The sequence below is a fragment of the Monodelphis domestica genome, chromosome 8, assembly GCF_027887165.1.
Source record: "Monodelphis domestica isolate mMonDom1 chromosome 8, mMonDom1.pri, whole genome shotgun sequence".
Classification (NCBI taxonomy): domain Eukaryota; kingdom Metazoa; phylum Chordata; class Mammalia; order Didelphimorphia; family Didelphidae; genus Monodelphis; species Monodelphis domestica.
The window spans coordinates 187,350,206-187,374,389 of record NC_077234.1 but is presented as its reverse complement, the minus strand read 5'-3'; the positions used below and the strand labels follow the sequence as shown (position 1 = coordinate 187,374,389).

Here is a 24,184-nt window from a genome sequence, read left to right as displayed (position 1 = left end):
AAAGATTTATCTTTAAATAGGCTACATGTCATTTGACATTTTGAGGTCTGCCCTGTTGATACTAAAAACTGAAATCCAAACTACATGATTTGAACCTGAGTTACCACATGCCATCTAGCTGAAAAACATGCCAAAACCTGAAGGGCTCTTAAGAATCCCTCATCCTCAGCTGGCAGAATGAATAAATGAGTCATAAGCTTGCAGAGGACCGTAGATGCACTGATGTTGTCCTTATAGCCAAGTTTGGAGTCCTTGATTTGATGTTTGGAACTGGCTTCTAATTTCAGATGTCACAAAATCCTCTTCTGGGTCTTGGTTTAAAAATACTCTTCAGTCTTTAGGGAGAAGGGTCTGAAAACTCCACAAAAGCACAAGGAACAAATGTCTCTAAAGTACAGAATGATTTCTAATTCCAACAGGATTATTGATGCTTTGCCATTACTTTGTTATTTCTATTGAATGTGACATGCCTTTATTTGAATCCAGACTCTCTACTGACTCAGCTCTTGCTTACCATGACTTCCTTAGGCCTTTTTCTTCTTCTTCTCCGACTTTTATCTTCCAGAATTCACTTTTTCTCCACTGAATAACAAGTGTGCCCAGGTCATATATTCTACATGGTCTGACTAGTTCCCACTTACAGTGGGAAGTAGACATTGAATAACCACAAGCCTTGTGTGGCTCTACAAGGATTTGGAATTTAGAATTTAGATGGAGGAAAGAAACATGGAAAACTTATGTATTAGAATTTTACAGGCTACATCTTCAAGCTTCATGCTTCATTACATGGTGGCCTTTAGTCCCTTTAGCAAAAGACTCAGAGGTCCTCTAACATTAGCAGATCATTTAAATTCTTCATTATTTCCTCTCTCCCCTTGAATGAATCCTAATAACTCTGGACATGCCATGTAATATTATTCTACCTTCTTGTAAAAGTAGCCATTGTATCTTCCTTGATTTAGTGACTAGCTGGCCCTAGGCAATATGCAAATTAGTCAAAAGTGAATTTTTTTTGTTTGGGGTTTTTTTTAAAGGAGTTTTCCACTTTCATTTCTGCTTCCTGCTACCACTTCTTAGTGTCTGTTTTCCTTATCTTGAAATATTTACTTGTAGGGCTCTAATGTTATCCTACGGCTGTCTGAAAGCAAAATTTTTGTGATAGCCCCCTCAGAATACCACCCCCATCAAAGGATTCAATTTTCATGTTCCCTTCTCTTTCTTCTTCCCTTTAAACTCCCCAGACACCACTTAACACAAAATCAAAAAAGCACAAAAAAACATTTTTTCCCCCTTTGGATGGATCTTAGTTGTTGAGAGGCTGATATTTTTAAATTAATTCATATTAAGATGTAAAGGACCCACCTTAGGGACATTTATATCTTAAAGAATAATTTTAATCAGTGAAACAAAGAAAGCAAGACTTTCAGACTATACCAAAAAACTCAAACATTTTCTTGCTAGGGACCTTCCTTCAGGAATCATTCTGCCTTCTTAATATTGTCCTGACTAGCATCCTTCATTGGATTAAATTAGTTAAGGTTAAAGAAGGTTGGTTACTTCTATTTAAATGAAGTCTTTAAATAGAATTTCAGACATTTTAGGAAACCTTTCCATAAAGGGATTAACTGCCACTACACACTGCCAATTTTTAGCCCCAGACTTATATGAAACAAGAGCTTTAGTGGGAAAAGACCTAGCCCTGGATACTGGATTCTGGTGACCAGAGAAAATTTCTTTTGTCTCTCAACTTTTTCACATATAGTTACATGATGGCCTTATATTATTCTCTCAGGAGTGTTTAATGATTAGTTAATGCTTCTTCCATACTTTAATGACATTTCTATGAATTACAAAATCTTTAAAGCACTTTGAGTTCCTTAGATATATACATGCTACTAATTTTTAAAAATGATTAAGTGCTTTGGAAAAATCTCATTTTGCATCTTTATATAAATTGACATTTGGTAGGTGGATTAAGCAATGATATATAAAATGAATTCTGCCAATTATTAATAAAATAGTTTATTTATCCTAGAATGATTAGTAATCATTTTAAGTACATACAGAATTATTTTGAAGGTGGATAATCAGTTGTTCAAATTAATTTAAATAACTGGAAGATTTGGACAAGATATGAGGAAGAAATTTTTTCAATATGTTTTGTTTTCACAGTGAGGGATGTTGAGCCACAGAATTGGCAACTAGAAGAGTCTATGGAATTTCCATCTCTAGAGAGCTTTAAATGCATAATGACTGTTATAAATACTGAATAACTTAGTGCTTTTTTTGATGTCCAAGCTATCTCTAAAAGTCTGTGGAATTTATATTACCACTACATTAAATTAGCCTTTAATTGTGATGAGTCCCTAGATTTCCAAAAACCAAGGTCAAACAAACCATAAGCACATTCTTTCTGTCTCTGGCTCTCTGTTTTTCTCTGTGTTAGTGGCTCATCTCTATTTGTCTCTGTGTGTCTGTCTGTCTCTCAAGAGAAACTTGTGACTATAGACTATCTCTTGCTGTCCTGTGGATTATTTGAGTTTGGGAGTTCAGAGAAGAAGTGGGACTAAGAGTATTGATATGGGTGATCTCTGAATAAAAAAAATTAGTTTAAAAAGCCACCTTTTGGGGGCAACTGAGTAGCGTGGATTGAGAGCCAGGCCTAGAGAGGGGAGGTCCGAGGTTCAAATCTGGCCTCAGGCACTTCCCAGCTGTGTGACCCTGGGCAAGTCACTTGACCCCCATTGCCTAGCCCTTACCACTCTTCTGCCTTGGAGCCAATACACAGTATTGACTCCAAGACAGAAGGTAAGGGTTAAAAAAAAAAAAGCCACCTTTTATGTACTTGTTTTTTTTAGGGGTGGAATGGAAGGGGTAGGGAAGAACAAGTAAAACAAGATAACCCACTGTTTCTCAGACATAGAGAAAAGAAAAGAGTATTTTCCAAATATAGGATCTAAATTTTTAAAAGTGGATTAAAATGCTATATTCCTCTCAAGCTCATTTTCGCAGCTTTTTATTCGGTCATCAAAGGTCTTAATACTCTTAAATAATGTCATGCATCCCAGAGTTGTTACTTAGGGATATAGGAGTAGTGGTGACAATGAAATGTGCTTTGGAAACCTTAAAGCACTCTATAAATGTGAGTTATCCCATTCTCAGCGTTTTTGATGGGTTTCAAATAGAAACAGTCTTAAGACAAATCACTATTCTGCTATTATTCAATTTTTTATTTCTGCTATTATTATATTGTATTAACTATTGCACAAGGGGATAAAATATTACTATTCTTTTTAAAATTTTCTTTACATTTTTTAAAATTACATGTAGAAATAATACTTTAAGGAAAACTTTTATTCCAATATTTTATTTTATTTTTAACTTTTACCTTTCATCTTCGAATACTGTATTTTGACTCCAAGGCAAAAGAGCAGTAATGCAATGAGGACTAAGTGACTTGCTCAGGATCATACATAGGAAGTGTCTGAGGTCGGATTTAAACCCAGGACCTCTTGTTTCTAGGCCTAGTTCTCAAATCACTGAGTCATCTAGCTGCTAGAAAAATGTTTTCTAATGTTTTTTTTTAAGGAATGGGAGTTGTATTTTATCAAAGGCTTTTTTTGCATTTTTTGAGATAATCATATGGTTTCTGCTGGTTTTGTTATTGATGTGGTCAGTTATGCTGATAAGTTTCCTAATATTGAACCATCCCTGCATTTCTGGTATAAGCCCTGGTCATGCTGTATTATCCTTGTGATATAATGCTGTAATCTCTTTGCTAGTAATTTATTTAATAGTTTGGCATCAATATTCATTAGGGAAATTGGTCTATAGTTTTATCTGTTTTAGCCCTTTATGATTTAGTTATCAGTATCAGATTTGCTTCATAAAGGAATTTGGAATAATTCTTTCTTCCCCAATTTTTCCAATTAGTTTATGAAGTATTGGAGTTAATTGTTCTTTGAATGTTTGGTAGAATTCATTTGCAAATTCATCTAACTCTGGGGCCTTTTTTAAGGCATTCTTTGAAAGTTTGTTCAATTCCTTGTTCTGTGATAGGGTTGTTTAAGTATTTTATTTCCTCTTTTGTTAATCCAGGCAGTTTATATTTCTGTAAATATTAATCTATTTCTTAGATTGCCAAATTTATTTACATATAGTTTGGCAAAATAACTCCTAATAATTGCTAAATATAGTCTTCATTGATTTTGATTTCACCATTTTCATTTTTAATACTGGTAATATGATTATCTTTTCTTTTTAAAAAAATCCAATTAATCAATGCTGCATCTATTTAATTTTTTTCATCAAAACCAGTTTTGTCTTATTTATTAGTTCAGTGGTTTTTTACTTTAAATTTTATCTCTCCTTTGATTTTCAGGATTTCCAATTTGGTGTTTAATTAGAAATTTTAAATTTGTTTCTTTTTCTAGTTTTTTTTTTAGGTGCATGCCCAATTCATTGAATCTTCTGTTTTTGTATTTTATTGATATAAGCATTTAGAGATATAAATTTCCCCCTAAGAACAGCTTTAGCTGCATCCTATAAATTTTGATGTGTTGTCTCCTCATTGTCATTCTCTTTAATGAAAATTTTTCCCCGTGTGGTTAGTTCTTTGACCCATTTATTCTTTAGAATAAAATTATTTCCTTTCCAATTAATTTTTAATTTTTCTGTTACCCTTTGTTGAAAATAATTTTCATTCATTATTGTCTAAAACTGATGCATTTAATATTTCTGCTTTCCTACATTTGGTTATGAGGTGTTTGTGCCTTATTATTTAGTCAATTCTTGTGTAGGTGCCATGTGCTGCTGAGGAAAAAAAAAGTATGTTCCTTTCTATTCCCTTTCAGTTTTCTCCAGGAGTCTGTCATATCTAACCTTTCTAAAGTTTTATGTATTTGCTCAACTTCTTTCTTCTTTATTTTTTGGTTGGATTTATCTACCTCTGAGAGGGGAAAGTTGAGGTCTCCCACTGGTAAAGTTTTACTATTTCCTCCTGTAACTCATGTAACTTCTTATTTAGGAATTTGGATGCTATGCCAGTTGGTGCAGATATATTTAGTATTATTGTTTCATCATTTATGGTACCTTTTATCAAAACAATTTCCTTCCTTATCACTTTTAATTAGATCAGTTTTTACTTTTGCTTTATCTGAGATCATGACTTTTATCTCTGCTTTTTCACTTTGGCTGAAATATAATAAATTCTGTTCTAGACTATTATTACTATTCTAATACTTGAAGTATCTGTGATTTCATCAGTATGGAGAGGGAATTCCCAGTGTAGGAACTCTCTCTGTCAGTGCAGATTACAACCTATCTATCTCAGACTTCGTGGAAAAGTCCTCTGTAGTTGCCAGAGGCCTCCGCTCTAACTCCCTTCCCCTCAGCTACCCTTTTTACCATTTTTGTTTGTATTCATTTAGCATGTCGAAGGTATCTTGGGCCTTCATGATGTAAGCTATCCTCTCCATCAGCATGCGATTCTCCTTCTCAATGCCTCGAAGTCTTTCAGTCTCCTTCTATAGAGTTCAGGGACAAGAAAAAGAACATTTAGAAACAGAGAAATTAGCCCCTTTTGTGAGCATTAGCACATTTCCTGAACATATCTGAGTCTCTCTACTTTGCATTTGCTTTCCTCTAGTGAAGGACCAGCCAGGCAGGCAGCATAAATCTTCAGAAATCATGGTAACAATTAGGAGGTGAAGCTTTTTAAAATGAAGTGAAGACTGCCCTTTTGCCCTGAATAAGAAGTTAAAAACAAAGGTGAAAAGGAATGTGATACAATTGAATGTAATGGACTTCTCTACTAGCAGTAATGCAATAACCCAGGACAATTCGGAGGGGCTTATGAGAAAGGACACTATCCACATTCAGAGGAAGAACTGCAGGAGTAGAAACACAGAAGAAAAACAACTTCTTGATCACGTGGGTCGATGGGGGTGTGATTGGGGATATAGACTCTAAAAGTTCACCCTAACACACAAATATTAATAATATGGAAATATGTCTTGATCAATGACATATGTAAAACCTAGTGGAATTATTTGTTGGCTGGGAGGGGAAGGAGAGGAAAAGAACATGAATCATGTAACCATGGAAAAATATTCTAAATCAAATAAATAAATAAATAAATGAAAAAGAAAAGGAATGTGATAGCATTAGGTCACCTTTCAATGATATTGAAATATGACAATGGCAAATGGAGAAAAAAGCATGCCTCCATAGGGGAGGTTTTACAGAATTGCAAAGCAAAAAACCTTTGAGGCTAGAGGAGAGGACTAGCCTTTTACTGCATGTCTTAATTTTTAGAATTGAGAAATGGTAGCCTAGATTGTTCTGTGTTAGTCATTTGCATTTTATCTCTTCCATTTAAGATCACTACTTGACTCCCAGTTTTATTTCTGTTTTTAAAATGAATGATCTCAGGTTAACTAGAAGGCTTAATGGATAGAGAACCAGGCTTGAAGATAGAGGTCCTCAGGTGTGTAACCCTGGGCAAGTGATTTGATTCCAGTTGCCTAGCCCTTAACTGCTCTTCTGCCTTGGAACCAATATTTATGTCAATTCTGAGACAGAAAGTAAGGATTTTAAAGATAAAATAAAATGAATGAGCTCATGCTACTTTTTATAATTATTACCATCAGTCTCAAAGGTTAGAGACTATATCATTTATAAACAAATAAATAACCTCAAACCGCAACATTTAGATTTTATGACCAGATATTAACTGAGTAACAATGCCATCACAACTTTCCACATGCATCTATCCCTTTATTTTTCCTTTCCTTTCCTTTCCTTTCCTTTCCTTTCCTTTCCTTTCCTTTCCTTTCCTTTCCTTTCCTTTCCTTTCCTTTCCTTTCCTTTCCTTTCCTTTCCTTTCCTTTCCTTTCCTTTCCTTTCCTTTCCTTTCCTTTCCTTTCCTTTCCTTTTTCCTTTCCTTTTTCCTTTCCTTTCCTTTCATTTCCTTTCCTCTTTCCTCTTTCTTCTTCTTCTTCTTCTTCTTCTTCTTCTTCTTCTTCTTCTTCTTCTTCTTCTTCTTCTTCTTCTTCTTCTTCTTCTTCTTCTTCTTCTTCTTCTTCTTCTTCTTCTTCTTCTTCTTCTTCTTCTTCTCTCTTTCTTTCCCTTCCTTCCTTCCTTCCTTCCTTCCTTCCTTCCTTCCTTCCTTCCTTCAACCCATATCTTCCATATTAGAATCAATTCTATGCATTGGTTCCAAGGCAAAAGAGGAGTATGACAGAGTGCTTAGTTGACGAGGAATGTGTTTTTGTCATTTTTCTACTGCTATTTTCCTTCTATCCCTTCTTTTAATTTTTAAAGATTAAGACAAATTTAAAATAAATTAATATTTACAATTTTTTAAAATTAGGAGTAAATTTTTTTTAATGAAGGTAATGCTAAAGAAAAAAAAGTAGAGTTTCTGGTACAGGACTTTTCAGATCTATTCAGAAACAAATGAGGTTAAATTGGTTTCTCTGATTGAGTCCCTTCTTTAAAATGTGTTTTGTTTAACAATTACTGTGCTTAACTTTTTAAATTCTCTGGTTTTGCTGCTGACTACTTTTTTAGTTATCTATTAAATTAACCTAGAAAAATCATCCAAAGGATACCTTGAACTTCTTTAGATTGAGTTGAAGATGACTGTAGAGTGAAGGAGGATGGCAATCCACTATTGCTTTGGCAGAATCAACCTGGAGCAGAAAATGAATATTTTTATTCCCAGTACAAACTGATTGAATAAAATCTGCTAAAGTTTATAGCTACACTATTACCTGTAATGGAATCACAGTTTTACTTCCCTAAAAATATGTTACTAGCATTGACAACTCACAATGTATATGTGTGCTGGAGCCACATCATACCAGTTCAAGTAGTTAATTATTTAATTTCCATTTTGAGTTTTTACGCCTTGAAAATAGGCAAAAGCTGCAAATCAGGATTTGATTTGTTGTTTTATCAATTGTTTCAACTTAAACTAATAGAGAAAATGTTAAAAATACAAGTTAAGGGGTAACTAGGTAGCATCGTAGATAGAGAACCATGCCTGAAGTTGGGAGAACCTGGGTTTAACTGTGACTTCAGACATTCTCTAGCCATGTGACCCCAGGCAAAGCACTTTATCCAGTTAAGACAGAAAGTAAAAAAAAAATACAGGTTAAGCTTAAAAGTGTCTTGCAGGGTTTAGGTTAGTTGTTTTCCTTCCCAGACAGCTGCTTGTTAAACATGTGCAAGCACATCCTTAAATTTCATCTCTCCACCAGCCTCATGAGATCTAACCCCTTCTAGTCAGTCAAAAAGCATTTGTTAAGGAACTATTATGTGCCAGGTGAGGGGCAGCTGGGTGGTACTGTGAATAGAGTATTGGGTCTGGAATCAGAAAGACATGAGTTCAAATCTGGCTTCATATACTTACTAGCTGTGCATACCTGGGCAAGTCACTTAACTGTTTGCCTCATTTCCTTATCTGTAAAATGAGCTGGAGAAGGAAATGGAAAACATCCTAGTATCTCTGCCAAGAAAACCCCGAAAGGAGTCATGAAGGACATGACTTATCTGACTGAACAACTTGTAACATGTGCCAGGCACACTAGAGAGGGGCAAAATAAATCTATATTATTTATATTTAGCAGAATTAAGTGAAAAGGAATGAATGACTTACTTGCTAATGGTCATTTCTATTTTACTATGTAGTTCCAAAAGTCCTTTTGGTCATTAATTAGGGAGGCTAACAGTGACCTATGTTTAAATTCTAGGTCTTCATGTAAATAGCCTCAACTCTCTGTTAATTACAAAATAAATAGATACACAGTAAAGTTTCTATTTGGAGAATTTACAACCCACAGGTTTAATTAGAATCGAAGAACATCCAAAATGCTAAGCAGATGGGGAATTGGTGGGAAATAGTCTAATTCTAAAAAAGAGGTTTTTGAAATAGCAGTTCCCCTAGTATTCTTAAATGTTTGTTTTACTGATGATGGCCAACTTGATCAAGGAGTTTTGCAGAATAAAGTATTGAGAGCCTCTGCCAAGAAGGATGATCAAAAATAAAGGTAAAAGACATTCAAAAGGACTAGATACTATGAGCCAATGGAGAGGCTCCATTGATACAGCAAGCAATTTTTCATGAAGATTTGGGTTTGAATCTCAGCTGTGCTGCTCCCATGCTGTTTGCTCCCTCCTTGGACCTCAATCTCCTCCTCAGTAAAATAGGACAATGCTTGGACTACCTGGGCTTTAAAGGCCTTCCTGACTGTGTGAATCCTACAATTTTTACAAGTCTTTTCTATAAAATAAGATACCTGTTTACCAAATTTGGGGATCTGAAGATTTTGAACTGGGAAGTAGAGTTCTAGTCATAGAAGCCTGTCTGTCGAAACATTCTGTAATAAGCTATAGAGGACTGTTTTGTTTTGGTTTTGTTATGGTGCTTATTACACATACACACACACACACACACACACACACACACACACACACGGCAGGATCAGAGCCAAGGTAAGATAAAATATTTTTTGGTAGGATAAGGGCTCTTGTTAGCAGAAAGGAGTGAAAGGGAAATTAAAGTTGCCTCCTGATAGGGAAGACTGGGGCCCTTTTCCCACTGCCAAAGACATAATATAGGGAAGCAGTGAGGTTAAAGGGAAAAAAGAAGGCAAGAATAGGATAAATGGGAATTTTTACTTACAAGACTAATCTTATCCTGGAAAGTGGATAGAGTGCTGGTCCTGGAGTCAGGAAGACCCAAGTTCATATCCAGCCTCAGATACTTACTCGCTGTGTGATCCTGGGTAAGTCACTTCTTTCTGCCTCAACTGAAAAAGGTCGATAATAGTACCTACCTGGCAGGGTTGTTGTGAGGTTCAAATGAGATAATATTTGTAAAGTGATTTGTAAACTTTCAAGTCACAATGTAAATACTAGATTTGGAAGATATAGTCAATTACAAGGATTCAGAGCTAGCTGAAATAGCAACTAATTGGGTTAGGCTTTGCAAGATGGGCAACCAACCTTCTAGACTGTAATACATAGGTAAAGCTTGTCTAATTCTATTTCCTGTCTTCCTTCATCAAATAAGGCCCACCCCACTGTATATCTAATAGAGTTCCTAGGGCTTAAACCTTTAAAAGATTTATTTGCAAAGTGTGTTGGGACAAAGTTGAATTGTATATTTAGTTTGTGTGTGTACATATATGAGCAATTTTCAGAACTTGAACTGCTTTCTTACAGTAACCAGAAGATTAATAAAGGGAAAACAGTAATCCAGCATCAGAAATTTGCTCTTGGGGCTAAATTATTAATTTTTATTTCTATAGGAATTTATCTTCACTGTGTATCATGAAAGCCAATTGGTATAACAGAATTGTGCTTTCTCAGCAACTTTTTGATAATATGTTCCATAAGTAAAGAGATTTCTGTATGAAAAGGATTATTTGTAGTTAAGAGGAAATGAATTTAAAACACATGGAGAGAATTCAATTTTACATAAGGAGAACTTGTTACCTATAAAGCAACTTTAAAGGCCATTACATTGAATTTCATTACCCTTTCCTTAGAGATATCTTCTAAAACAATGTCATCTTTTTATTGTTATGATTTATGTTATGTCTTATTCCCCCTCTTGCACTATAAACTTGAAGAGCAGAGCATGGGAAAGATTCCAGAACCAGCTGAATTATCAATCAGAGGAGGAACTGTGAATGGGTAAAAAAAAGGCAGTCATCTTGGGGTGCAACACACAGGAAAAACTTATGTAAACTTTGCATGTCCTTAATAAATATGGTTGTAGTGAATTCCTAGGTAGCTATCTTAAACATTCAAAGAAGACTGATCAAATAGAATCCTGCCCATAGGTATCGGCCTTTTTGATTGATTTTTGATGATCTAAGCTGGGAATGCAACTGGGGAGTTTACTAGATTGCAAGCTTCTTAAGGATAAGGTTTTTATATTTATACCTTTGTAATCATATAGCTTGCACTAAAATATTTAGAGTAGAGGTTAGGAAGAATAGGACAAGCCTTTCTTGGCTCTTTCTTCAAACTAGCACACATACATTTATTTTTACATGCTATTGGTACCTAGGAGAGTGTAAGCTCCTTAATTGTTTCTAGTTTTGTCTTTATGCCTTTAGCTTTTCCCATGTTAGGCTCTTACAAAATGCTTATTGACTTGATTTGAATTGGATTGGATTGCTCGTTTCCTGACCAAATTACCATTTTATTTTGTGTAATAGGAGGACTGGGGAGAAATTACAAATATTTTAGTAAATGTTTGTTGAATTAAACTGAACTTGTGGTATATCTCAGTCCATGGCTAAATGATCCAAGTAAAATGTTATTTTAGGATATATGAACATACACTAATGTACATTTTATTCAAAAATGTATTGTTTAGAGCCAAGCCCGAAGATGGGAGGCCCTGGGTTCAAATCTGGCCTCAGACATTTCCTAACTGTGACCCTTGGATTACTCACTTGACCCCAATTGCCTAGTAGCTCTTCCTGCTCTTCTGCTTTGAAACTGATACTTTGGTTTCCATTCTAAGGCAGAAGTAAAAGTTTTTTTTTAAATGTATTATTTGTAATTTACTCTGAATGTAACTCTGAGATTAAGGGAGACCTCAGTTCAAATCTAGTCTTAGACACTAGCTGTGTGACCTTGGACATGTTACTTAACTTCTGTTTGCCTCGATTTTCTTCATTGTAAAATGGGAATAATAATAGCACTCACCTCCTATGGTTGTTGTGTAGATAATATTAAATAATATTTGCAAACTAACAATTGCAAAATTAAATAATTATGTGTAATAACAGTACAAATAAAATAAATATAAATACTATAAATAATATTTGTATTAGCATAGTGCCTGGCACATAGTAGGCACTTAATAAAAGCTTGTTTCCTTATTTCCTTCCTGGAATGCACTTCTTCCTCAAATCCATCTCTCAGAATTCTTATTTTCCTTCAAAGCCAAGTTCAGGTACCTCTTCTTTGGAAAAAAAACAAAAACAAACAACTTCCTTGATTTAATTCTTCACCTCTAACCCCCAGTTACTAATGTTCTCTTCTTTTTCAAAATGACTTTTATTTATGTATCTGTGGATACATGAACAAAAGATAATTTTGTGGTTAACCTCCCCTAAAGCCCTATAATACAGTGTAGTGATACCCCTGTGTTTCTGCAGGTCATAACCAGTGCACTCTGATGTGCCAATCTGGCATGACAGTGAGCCTGGGCTCCTAAGGCTGTACCTGTGGAGCACAAGCCCTAGAGAAAGAGGATGAACCTTTTGGCAGTTATTTGGTGAAGCCTGTGGAACTCTTCTTGATTATTCTTTTTCAGTGCATAAAACAAAATACAAAGTATTACAAATAAACAGTTATCAAAATATATTCTTTAAAATGGTTCACAGACCCCAGGTAAGAACCTTTGCTTTTAGGGTAAAGTGTTCAAGTATGAACTCAGTGATGTCAATGGTGAATGTCTTTTGCCTTAGGGCCAGCACAGCTGAGTTCAGAAAGGCTTATTCCAAAGCTGGCAAGTTTTTTGGCGGTAATAACTCTCAACGACCATCTGCTAAGTTATAGAGAGATTGTCACTTATATCATTGGAGGAGATATTCACACTGATAAAATTAAAGATTCTAGAGGTATTGAAGTGTATACTTTGTACCCCTTTCCCCCTAGCTAACTCTCCCTGAATGAAAATTCCTTGAGGGCAAGCTCTGTTTTTCTTTTTCGTTTTCCTATTCCCAGCACATAATAGGGGCTCTAAAAAATGTGTTCAGTTTACTGAGATGTTAGTTTTAGACATTACTCTTGTTTGCTGATTGGAATGGAAGAGTTTTTGAGCTTTATGATTCTGTCGTTTGAAGACTGGTTACAATGCATATTCTAATTGATGACATTTAAAAGAGATATCCTGATTTGCCCCATTAGTCTTTCATTTGAGGGTGATCTTTTCTTTAATGGATTAAGGAATAAGAATTGGGAATTATGCTAGTGGCTGAAATGTAGAATAAGGGAGTTAGGCCTTTAATAAAACATATACACACAAAACAAAGCTCTTTGGCCTACAAAAGCACTGAACAGCAGCAATATCCCAATATAATTCCCAAGAAACTCCATCAGATGTTATGACTTCCGTTGCAGTCAGAATGAAGATGGACTTTTCTGATGAAGACTGGAGAGTCATAAAAGAATGCCAACAGGCTCAAGAGCTAAATATCGTCAGCTCTCAAGCTGTTCCTGGGACTGAGTGCCCAGAGCCTTAGACTGGAGTCCCTCTGCTGCCCACATGTCTGAAGCACAGATTTGGCTTTCTTAGCAAAGCGCAGATGGTTGGGAAAATAGGAGAACTGTCTTTATATCAGATTAGGGTCTACTCTAGAATGTTCCAGGTAACACCAAATACATGAATCTTTGACTTTATTGTTCTCGTATTCTGGACTTTAGTATTTGCTTAAATGTCATGTTGTTTTGTGTATGCTTGGCCAAACCCCTCCAACTCAATAAAATTGTAAGTTTCCAAAAAGCAAACATCTCATTTCCTATTTTATAAAACCCCACATAATTATTGCAGTGCTGCACACATAGTCATACATACTAAGAATGACAAAATTTTACTAGAAATTCTTTACTCCTCTGATTTTACAAATGAGAGAACTGAGGTCCAGAGAGAAAGTTCAATAGTGGCAATCAAAACTGGAACTTGAATCTCTTGATTCTCAGGCCTATTCTCTTTCTACTATACCACAATGCCTTTTGCTTCTCTAATGAAATAAGGGGTCTCTTGGACCAAGCCTTCATTTTTTTTTACACATTTGTGGGAATAGATCAGGAGGTATATAAAATTACTCTGTTAAAGATCAAACTAGAGAAAAAGAGATAAGCTGTTTGAAAGGCCTGCCAATACATGATCTTTGGAACTGCAGAGAAGAGCAAACCTTTCCTTTTTCCTTCTAGTCTGGCAGGGAGTCATCCTCATCCCCAGGGTAAATGGAGGAATCTGTGACATTGTGAATTGTCATAGATTGCCAGGTGTTATCTGTGAAGTACAGATCTGACCATGCTACCTCCCCATTCAATCTAGTGGGTCCCTATCACTTCTAGTATCAAATATAAAATCATCTGTTTAATACTCAGTCCTTCACATCCTGCATTCTTTCTAATTTCCCAGGCTTTTTTTTATGCCTTATATAATCCAGGAACAGTGGCCCCCTTTCTGTTTCTCAAACATACTTCATCTTCCAGCTCTGAGGAATTTTCATTAGCTGTCCCCCATGTTTGGAATTCTCTCCTAATTCATTTTTTCTGTAGCATCCCATTAAGGAAAACCCCACATTTTCTCCTGGAGTCCCTGGCTTCCTTCAGAGCCCAGATAAAACCCCACTTTCTGTTAAAAGCCTTCTCTGATCTGTTTTTCGTATATCCATATTGTTTGCGTATAATTGTTTTCATGTCTTCTCTTCCCATTACTGTGATCTACTTTGGAAGAAAGGACTGTCTTCTGCTGTTCTTTGTATCCCCAGGTCTTAGCGTAGCATCTAGTATGCAGTAGGTGTTGAATAAGTGCTGATTAATTGACTGATTGACACTTTGGGTAAATGGAGGAGTTTCCTTTGATAGTCTATAGCAGGGGTCCCCAAACTTTTTACACAGGGGGCCAGTTCACTGTCCCTCAGACCATTGGAGGGCTGGACTAACCCTAACTGGGCAGCAGTATACACAGTGTGAAATCCCCTCCCCCAGATCATCACTCACCATGCTGAGGTCTTCCATTGTGCAGCCACATAATCCCTTTGTGTAGCACCTCGTTCTAAGGCACCATGCAAAGGATTATGTCACCAGAAGTAGTACTGTAGTGAGTGACGCAGCCACATACAGTGCTTCCTCTCACTGACCACCAATGAAAGAGGTGCCCCTTCGGGAAGTGCGGGTGGGGACCGATACATGGCCTCAGGGGCCCGCATGTGGCCCTCGGGCCACAGTTTGGGGACTCCTGGTCTATGGCAATATGAATTCATTTTATACAACATTCTTCCCATTGACCTTGCTGGGTAGGTTCTTAGTTTTGCTCTTTCTTTTGAAGAAAGTAAGTCTAGGTAACTTTCCCAAGTCCTAACAGCATTGATCTGGTGATAAACCTGAAAGAGGAAGTGGCAAGGAAGACACCTGTTTTACAGGTAGTCCCCAACTCACAAATTGGTTCTGAAAATTTGTTAAGAGGTCAGTTGCTAGGAAGACAGAATGCATTTATCCATAGAAACAATGTGGTCAAGGGTGGTACAGTTAATAGGCCACAAAAGCCTATTTAACCCACAAAGTAGCTGAATGAAATGCTCTAGAAACTTCTTACTTTTATCAGATTTGTCATTTTATTTGTATAAGGAACGTATGGTGAAGAACTTTCTCTGCCTGTAGAGAATGATGCCTTCTCTTCAACTTAAAGTCTTTTTGTTTTTTAAGTCCTTACCTCTGTCTTGGAATCGATACTGGATATCGATTCTAAGGCAGAAGAGCAATAAGGAGTAGGCAGTAGGGCTAAGTGACTTGCCCAGAGTCACACAGCTAGGAAGTGTTTGAGGTCAGATTTAAACCCAGGTTCTCCCTACTCCAGTCCTCGTGCTATATCTATCCAGTGTGCTATCTAGCTACCCTCTCAACTTAAAGCCTTAGTGAGCTGACAGGAGCCTTGAGGAATTAAGTGATAGGCTTAGTGTTACACAGCCAGGGTCAGAGACAGAACTTGAACCCAGTCCTACCTAAGGCAAGTTGTACGCCATTTTTGTCTCTCTTAGAAACTTGCATCTGTTACATTTTTTTAAGAGGGAAAATTTATAACCTGTTCATCATTTCTTGCAGCACAGTAGTGTTCCATCATAAGCATGTGCCGCGAGTTGTTCAGCCATTCCGGGATCGATGGGTATCCCCTCAGTTTCCGGTTCTTTGCCACCACAAGGAGAGCCGTGATAAATATTTTAGAAAATATAGGTTATTTTCCTTTTCCCCTGATCACCTTAGGAAATAAACCTAATAATGTTATTAAATAAATAAATCTCCCTTCTAAAAAAAAAAAAGAGGGAAAATTTATTTGGAGTCCAAAATGAAAAGAAAGGACACTGGAAACACCTCTATGTAGGTATTTGGTAATGTGACTGATTGGTGGGAGGGAAGGGCTTTCTCTCCTCCAGCTGCCATGGTGACCTAGCAGTGAAGGTATTTTCCTGACACACCTTTGACACCCCCATGATACTGGCAGTAACCATGCAAGACCAACGCATAGTGGCTATTCACAGGTGGACAGAATGATGTAGGAATGAGGTCCTGGATTCAAATCACAGCTCTTCTGCTCACTTGGTAAATGACCTTGGACAAGTTACATTATCTCTTTAAGTCTCAGTTTCCTCAACTGTGAAGTAAGGGATTGCTCTAGATCATCTCTAAAGTCCCTTTCATCTCTGGCATTTTGTAATCTTAACCTATTTGTTTCGATAAATCCTTCTAGGCAGGTTTGATAAAAGGAACATACATGTTTGATACATCCTAAAATATGCCACATTTAAAATCACATTATGTTTAATGGATAGTGAATTAAATGGACAACATATATTTAAAAATGGGAAATAGTGTTCAAGATGTCTAAAATATACCTAAAATTACTTCAAGACTTCCATGGAAAATAATATTTTACAATTAGTGTTCTATAAATTCCTTCTGCTATCTTTGTAGTAGAGAAAAAGAAAATATAGTCTTTAATGAAATGCAGCATACATAATCAAAAGTACTCAATAGGCCCTGAATACATCATTTCACTAGTATTCTAATCATAAAGAAAATATCCTGTGAAAGGATATATACTACACTAAGGATTCTTAACCTTTTTTGTGTTACAGAACCCTTTGGCAATTGGGTTAATACTATTGACTCCTTCTTAGAATAAATAATGCTTTTAAAAAGCATAAAGGACATAGGATTATACAAGAAATCAGCCATATTATTATAATTGTTATTTTTTTCTAAGCTCATGGACCCGGCATTAAGAATCTCTACTGTAGACAAAAATGTAACTCTCAAGTGCCATGGGTCAAGAGCCAAGTGCCATTTTTCAGTAGCCAGGATATAACCATGATGGATGTTAGCAATAGGTCAGTCTCCTGACTCCCCAGTAGAAGAATTGAACTACTGCCTTATTTAGCTGCTGTTGACTACGAGTTGCTAAATAGATCATTATTTCTTCTACCTGGGCTAATTTCTGCCCCTTCTCTCTCTTGCCACTTGTGTCATCTTGGCTCCAAAGTGCTAAATTTACTCTAAAAGTGGCTCCCTGCTCTAATGAGCTAAAGCTCCCATAAGGATTATGCAAGGAATCCCAGTTAGTCTGGCTAATGACTTCAACTGGGTATACATCTTTAAATAGCCAAGCAACATTTCCTAACAATGAAACCAATTAAATGGTGAGAAAGGATCTTCTGAGACAGGTGATTTGGTAGAATCCCTCCTTCCTTGTCAGCATCACCCAGACATAGTCAGGATATGGCAGTTAGAAATGTGCTGTGGGGAAATAGTGTCAGAGAGAAGGACAGGGAATCAAAAGGGTCTCTATCAGCCCCTGAGTGCAGTCTGGGTAATGAGAGAATGCACTAACGGCAGTTTTCTGGTAGTTATCCAGATAATGGTGCCTTTCTTCTAGAAACTCCCATTTGTGAAATTATATAGGGAGAACTGTCTTCATTTGGATCTGAAAATACTGTTTTTCTATTAAAATCATCTGAGCTCAGTTACAAGGTTAGAGTTTACCTACCTTTTTCCTGTGGTCCTTGTAGGCTCTCTCCCATGATTTCTGATTGAACATATTGTCAAAGTAACAAAACATAGGGATAGGTTGGCATACTCGATGAATTTTACACAGAGGGAAGGCGCTCTGGTCATCTTCGTAAACAGACGTCATCTTTATACAGAACTTCATTCAATACCCTGGAGAATGTGTTTGCAGGAGATCACATGGGAGTTGTCATGCCATCCAAGCTAAAAGGAAGAAACAATAGCTGGTGTAGCTTTTCAAACAGTGTATAGAATGGCAAAGAAGAAATAAATTCCAGTATTCTGAGGGGAAATTGTTCCAATAAGACTAAAAAAGGACAAAAAATCCATTTGATTACCACTTTTCCCATTTATCCAGTGACAGAGGAAGAAAATTATGCCAGTTGAATAATATTAAAATATTTTTTTCTTTTTATTTCCCTTCTCTTTTTTCCTCCCATATGTTTTCCTGAATTATCTTTCTCCTCCTACTTCTTTTCTCTGAAAAATTTTCCTATCACAAAGTCTCAACCAATTTCGAAGCAAGCTCTAACAGCCTAGGTTCCTTTCAAACCATTTGTTTCTTTTGTATAATTGTGGTTTTTCTTTAGATAAGCAAAGTAAAAATGATGTTACAGTATATACTAAGTGTCTCATTTCATTTTTGCCAAAGCTTTGGGTTTCACTGGCAACTAACATAAAGTACAATGTGTCAGAATAGAGGCATGGAAATAGCTGTTATTTATTATGGAAGATTTTAATATGTAAAGATGGTGAATGAACAGAAAATCCACAATCTCAGGAAGTCATTGCCTAATGATGAATAAAAGATTGAAATTCATTATTTTATAAAGAATGCAGTCACATATTAGGATGAGTGTGAGTTGCCCATAGCCCAAAAGAATTTAGATAGCACTTAAAAAAAATCAGAATTGCTGTAAGTTAATATTGTTAAAAATGAAAATATACTTTACAATCATGTTGTGGTACTTTATGTAGCAGGGGCATGTTCCTCTTCCATCCAATCAATCAATCAAAATTTATTAAGTGCTCACTATGTGCCAGGCATTGCACTAAGTGTTTTAGCTACAAAAAGGAGCAAAAGACAGTGCCTGCCCCGAAGGAATTTACTACCTAAAGGGGGAAACAACATGCAAACAAATATCCACAAAAGAACCCATTCACAAGATAAATAAATAATTATCAGAGAGAAGGCACGGGAATTAAGAGAAGCTTGGGGAAGGCTTTCTGTACCAGTAATATTTTAGTTGGGACTTAACAGAGGAAGGAGAGTATTCCAGGCATGGGAAACAGCCAGAGAAAATGCCCTGAGAGGAGAGATGATATCTTGTTCCCAGAATATCTAGGAGGCCAATGTCATTGGAGCAGAGTTCATGGAAGGGAGTTAGGTATAAGATTAGAAAGTAGAAGGGTGACAAGGGGCTTTGAATGCCAAACAAGGCATTTTGTATTTGTTCCTGGTGGCAATAAGGGACCACTGGAGCTTACTGAATATGAAGTGACATGAGTTTTAGGAAAATAACTTTTAATGATTTTAGTGGATGAATGGAAGATGGATTGGGATGAGGAAACATTTGAGGCTATTGTAGTAGTTCAAACATGAGGTAATAAGGGCCTGTACTAGAGTGGTGGCAACGTCAAAGGAAAGAAGGGGGGCTATTTGAGATATGTTGCAAAGGTAAAATCAAGACTTTGGCCACAGACTGAGCATGAGAAGTGAGAGATAATGAGATCCAGACTGATTCCTACATTGTTAGCCTGGGGGTCTGGAAGGATGATATTGTTCTCAACAGTAGTAGTAGTAGGGAAGATAGGAGGTAGGGAGGACTGAGGTTGGGGGTGGAGGAAGATAATAGGTCCTGTTTTGGACATGTTGAATTTAAGGTGTCTACATCCAGTTCAAAATGAAAGGCAATTGGAGATATATGAGGTTGAAGGTCAGTAGAGAGTTTGGGGCAAGAAAGATCCATCTGAGAATCATCAACATTGAGATGGTAATTAAAACCATGGGATCTGATTATGACGAAGTGAAGAAATAGAGAAGGGGAGGAGAAGAGGGCCTGGGACAGAACGCTGAGTTAAAGGGTGTGATCTGGAAGAGAATCCAACAAAGGAGGCAGAGAAGAACAGTCAGATAGATAGGAAGAGAATGGAGAGAGAATGGCATTCCAAAAAATCTAGAGAGAAGAGTATCAAGGAGGAGAGTGACCAATAGTGTCAAAGACAGATCAAGGAGAACGAAAACTGAGAAAAGACCATTGAATTTGTTGTCTAAGAGATCATTAGTAACTTTGGGGAGAATACTTTATGTGGAATGATGAGCTCTAAAATAAGAGATTAAGAAGAGAGTGAGGAGAGAAAAATGGAGGCACTTAGAGAAAGCCTTTTCAAAGGAGTTTAGGGATGGAAGGATCAAAGGAGGGTTTTTGCAGCATTAGGGAGACCTGGTCATATTTGTAGGCAGTAGGGAATAAGCCAGTAAAAAGGAAGAGATTGAAAGTAAGTGAAAGTGGGGATGACAAGGAGCCATCTATTGAAGGAAATGGAATGGAAGGGATCACTGATGCCTTGGGAAAGAATAAGGCCACTTCATATGAGATAGGAGTAAAGGAGAGAGTCACAGAAAGCACTTGAGTGATGGGAAATGAGAAGGTAGAGAAGAGAGAGCTTACATCAAATGATCTCAATGTTTTCTGTAAAATATGAGGCCTTGTTCTCAGCTGAGTGTATAGGGGGAAAGGGAGCCATGGGAAATTTGAGGAGGGATGGAAAAGTTGGGAAGAGCTGCTATGAAGAGTGGGATAGTGAAAAGGGAGATATGGAAGTATTATTGCCTAGTAGCAGTGAGGACTCAGGTGAAGTTGTATAGCATAAATTTGTACTGTTCCCAGGCAGAACAGATGCATGATTTTCTCTTCCTTTGTTCAGCAACACATACTAAGGAGCAAAGTCAGTAAATAGTGGAAATGATCCAGGACTGGGTGTTAGTGTCATTGCTATAACTGTAGGAAGGATTAGTGGTAATATTAAAAGACTGGTAAAAATTTTGGTGTGCTGAATGTTTGTAAAAAACCTTAATTTTAAAGGAATTTAACCAATTTATTTTAATCTGTTTATCAAAAAGTTACATAACTAAGTTCATCTAAATAAAGCATATAAATATACACATGTCAGAAAGTCAGTAGGTTTGCTATTTAAGAAGCCAAGTAAAAGTATAATGAAGTCTTATTAGTATATTAAGTTTATATATCGCATCTGGTAGAATTCTACCGGAAGAATCCATTTACTTAACTATTATTTCATTTGAATGATATGCCTAATAGTATTTAGGGAAATTAATTGAGATTAATGTTGCTGAAACTTCATGTTTATGAAAATCCCATGGATGGAGTCATGAAGAGTCAGATACAACTTGACAAAAACAACAACATTGATGAAGATGATAGCATTAATGATAATACACTACATAGAGTCCTTAGGTTTTAGTTTGTTTTCAGACAGATGAGCTAGTTCTAGAGAGAGTAGGGCCATTCTCCTTCCTAAAGGCCTCTTTTAAGGCATTCATGTTCAAAGTTCTTCTAACCACATATTATTACAGATGTAGTCAAGCTGTGACTGATATTAAAGACTAAATGTCAGTCCCATAGGAGTTGACCTTATTTGTATAGTTGGAATATGAATTCAAAGCTAAATAAAGATTAGAAACTGAGAAGAATTAAGTGGTTTATGTTTAATATATTTTTAAAAATATGAGTATTCACAATGGTTTATCTAAAAAACAGTCAAATAAGAGAAAGGCCAAAAATTGGATTTGTCCATGGTTCATCTCAACAAGTCTTACATATTTTAGGTATTCAATAAATAGTCATTTGTTATTGATAAACTGATTTATTTACTTGTACCTTGTAACAAATAATTAGGGCAGCTAGGTATTGCAATGGACAGAGTGCCCAGCTTGAAGTCAGGAAGACTCATCTTTCTAACTTCAAATATAGCTTCTGATGCTTACTAGCTGTATGCCCATGGACAAGTCACTTAACTCTGTTGGCCCCAGTTTCTTCATCTGTAAAATAAGCTGGAGAACAAAATGGCAAACCACTTCAGTCTCTTTGAGAATAAAACTCTAAATGGGTCATGAAGAGTCAGGCACCACAGAAACAACTAAATGACAACAAACAAGCAGAAAATCTGCTAGAATCCATGGGATATATTATTTATGCCCAACTGATTGCCTCTGGAAAGTCATTACCAGCCATATGTTCTGGTCTTATTTGCCTAGATTCTGCCTCAAACAGCTTTGATTCTTACTGTAGTTAGATATTTGGATGTATTGTTGAAAAGAATACTGGACTTGGGAGTCAGGACTTGGGTTTGAATCCTATTGCTGCCACTAGTTAGCTTTGTGACTTTGTGCAAGTCACTCCACAATCTGGGAATTAATTTCCTCATCTTTCTTGACCTTTAAGGACCCAGATAGCTTTGACTCTATGATCCTATTCCTCTTCAAAAAGTCAATCATATTCATCAACCATTCAATATTCAGTCTCGGAAAATTTAGTCTCCATACTTTTAAGCTACACAATGCCCCTTTCTAATTGATGTGACTAAGAAATTGTTTGGTTTCTTTGGAAGGCTACTGTGGTTTAATGGATTAGTGCATTGGCAATGGGTTAAAAATATTTGCTGTAATTAAAAACAATGGAAGTTTCAGTTTAAGAGAGAGATCAAAAGAGAAGACTGATCCTTGCAGCAGAAATTTAAAATAGGAGATTCCTAACCTACCTAAAGTACTATATTATAAACAATAATATCAGACAAACACTTCAGTGAACATCCTGCCTAGTCTTTTGCCAACTGTGTGCCATTCCAGTGACTCAGGTATATATATGAGAGTTCAATTGTCGTCTTTTGAGGGCGAAAGTAAAATGGAAATGGAGATAAGTGAATGTTGAACAAGAACAACAAAACGGTTCCAATGGCATAAAAATTCCTTAGTGTGATTGCTAGTTTAACTTTTTCCCACTTATATGACTGGAATCATAGAAATTCTGTATCAGAAAGGATGCTAATGATTATCTAGGCTAATCACTCTCTCATTTCTTTGTTTAAATGGAAGGGAGAATCAAAATGTTAGTTATACTTTTCACCCCAAGAAAGGGCCAGTTATTAAAATGATGCTATTATGCAATGCTATACTGGGTGTTTCCATGTATATTTTCTGGATAATTCAAATTATAGACAATGTTACTTATATTATGAAGATAATAAAGACTAATGTTCATTTTTGGACCTGTCTTTCCAGATCTTTTACATGTGCAAGTCAAGTTTTAGATAAATAAGTCTAATATCTTGTCCAGTTTAGGGCTAAAATTTGTTTCCCTGATATATTATGAAATTATGTGCTAAATATATTATTATATTTATAAGCATATATTAATGAAAGTCAATATTTTGATTTGTGACAGTAATTTTTTTTTAACCCTTACTGCTGTCTTAGAATCACTCTCAAACCACTGTGCCACCCTGCTGCCTCTGTAACAGTGATTTCTGGTTGGAAGTCTACTTTTTATTTTCCCTCAAAAAGAATATATGTGTTCAATAATAGGATGCCCAACTTATTTCTCATTCCTTAAGCAAGTTTTTGGTTTGGAAGGGGAAAATCTCTAATATTACTGGGGAAAGTGATTGACTAGGAGTTAGGAGACCCAGATTCTAGTCCTGGCTCTGCTTCTTACTACCTGTTTGATGTCAGACAAGTCCCTCAGCTTCCTCCTCTGTAAAATGAAGGAGTTAAATTCAATCAACTCTATGCCCTTTCAGCTTTAAAATCCTATGATTCACTTCACATTTACTCAGCTTTGGAAAGCAAGGTAAACTCTTATTGACTAATAATGGTCCCCGGTGAATCTTGCTTCAATTTCATTGTCTTTATTAATGCCATTGCAATGCATTGCAATGGTATCAATCAATCAATCAATCAGCAAATGTTCATTAAGCACCATGCTACTTGCTGTGGATAGGAAGACAAAATGTCCCTATCTTCAAGAGGCTTATATTCTAATCAACAGTAGGAAGAATGTCTTCTTGAATAATTGAATTGAATAATACATTTCATGCAGAAGAGACCAAGATAATACTTAATCATGTATATGACAGTGGTAATCCAGGACCAATCTCTATGGCTTGAACATAGTAGGTCATATCATTTAGAACTATATCACACGTAAGAGATCATGTGGTCCCTCCAGAGAAAGAACTGTTGAGTTGGATGGATTCAGATCAAAGCATACTATCTTTCACATCAGTGTATTTACGGTTTTATTTTTGGGATTTTGGTTTTATCTGAGTGGCTCTTATAACA

General features: G+C 36.2%; 1 protein-coding gene and 1 long non-coding RNA gene across 4 annotated transcripts in view; one reads left to right on the top strand and one right to left on the bottom strand.

Annotated features, from left to right (window-relative positions):
- Positions 1 to 24,184, bottom strand: part of CFAP97D2 (CFAP97 domain containing 2) — a 54,540-nt gene that overhangs the window by 11,850 nt on the left and 18,506 nt on the right. For 2 of the 3 annotated variants that reach the window (XM_056807580.1, XM_056807581.1), the window contains exons 2-5: positions 17,804 to 18,027; positions 15,845 to 15,946; positions 7,614 to 7,694; positions 5,407 to 5,525 (exon numbers count right to left, since the gene is read on the bottom strand). In XM_056807580.1, the coding sequence (XP_056663558.1) occupies positions 5,407 to 5,525; positions 7,614 to 7,694; positions 15,845 to 15,946; positions 17,804 to 17,968 (467 nt within the window). In that variant the 5' untranslated portion in view covers positions 17,969 to 18,027. The remainder of the gene's footprint in view (positions 1 to 5,406; positions 5,526 to 7,613; positions 7,695 to 15,844; positions 15,947 to 17,803; positions 18,028 to 24,184) is intronic. The other variant, XM_007501228.3, reaches the window with a different exon arrangement.
- LOC103102877 (uncharacterized) overlaps positions 1 to 24,184 on the top strand; it is an 89,754-nt gene that overhangs the window by 52,333 nt on the left and 13,237 nt on the right. The gene's annotated exons all lie outside the window — the stretch shown is intronic.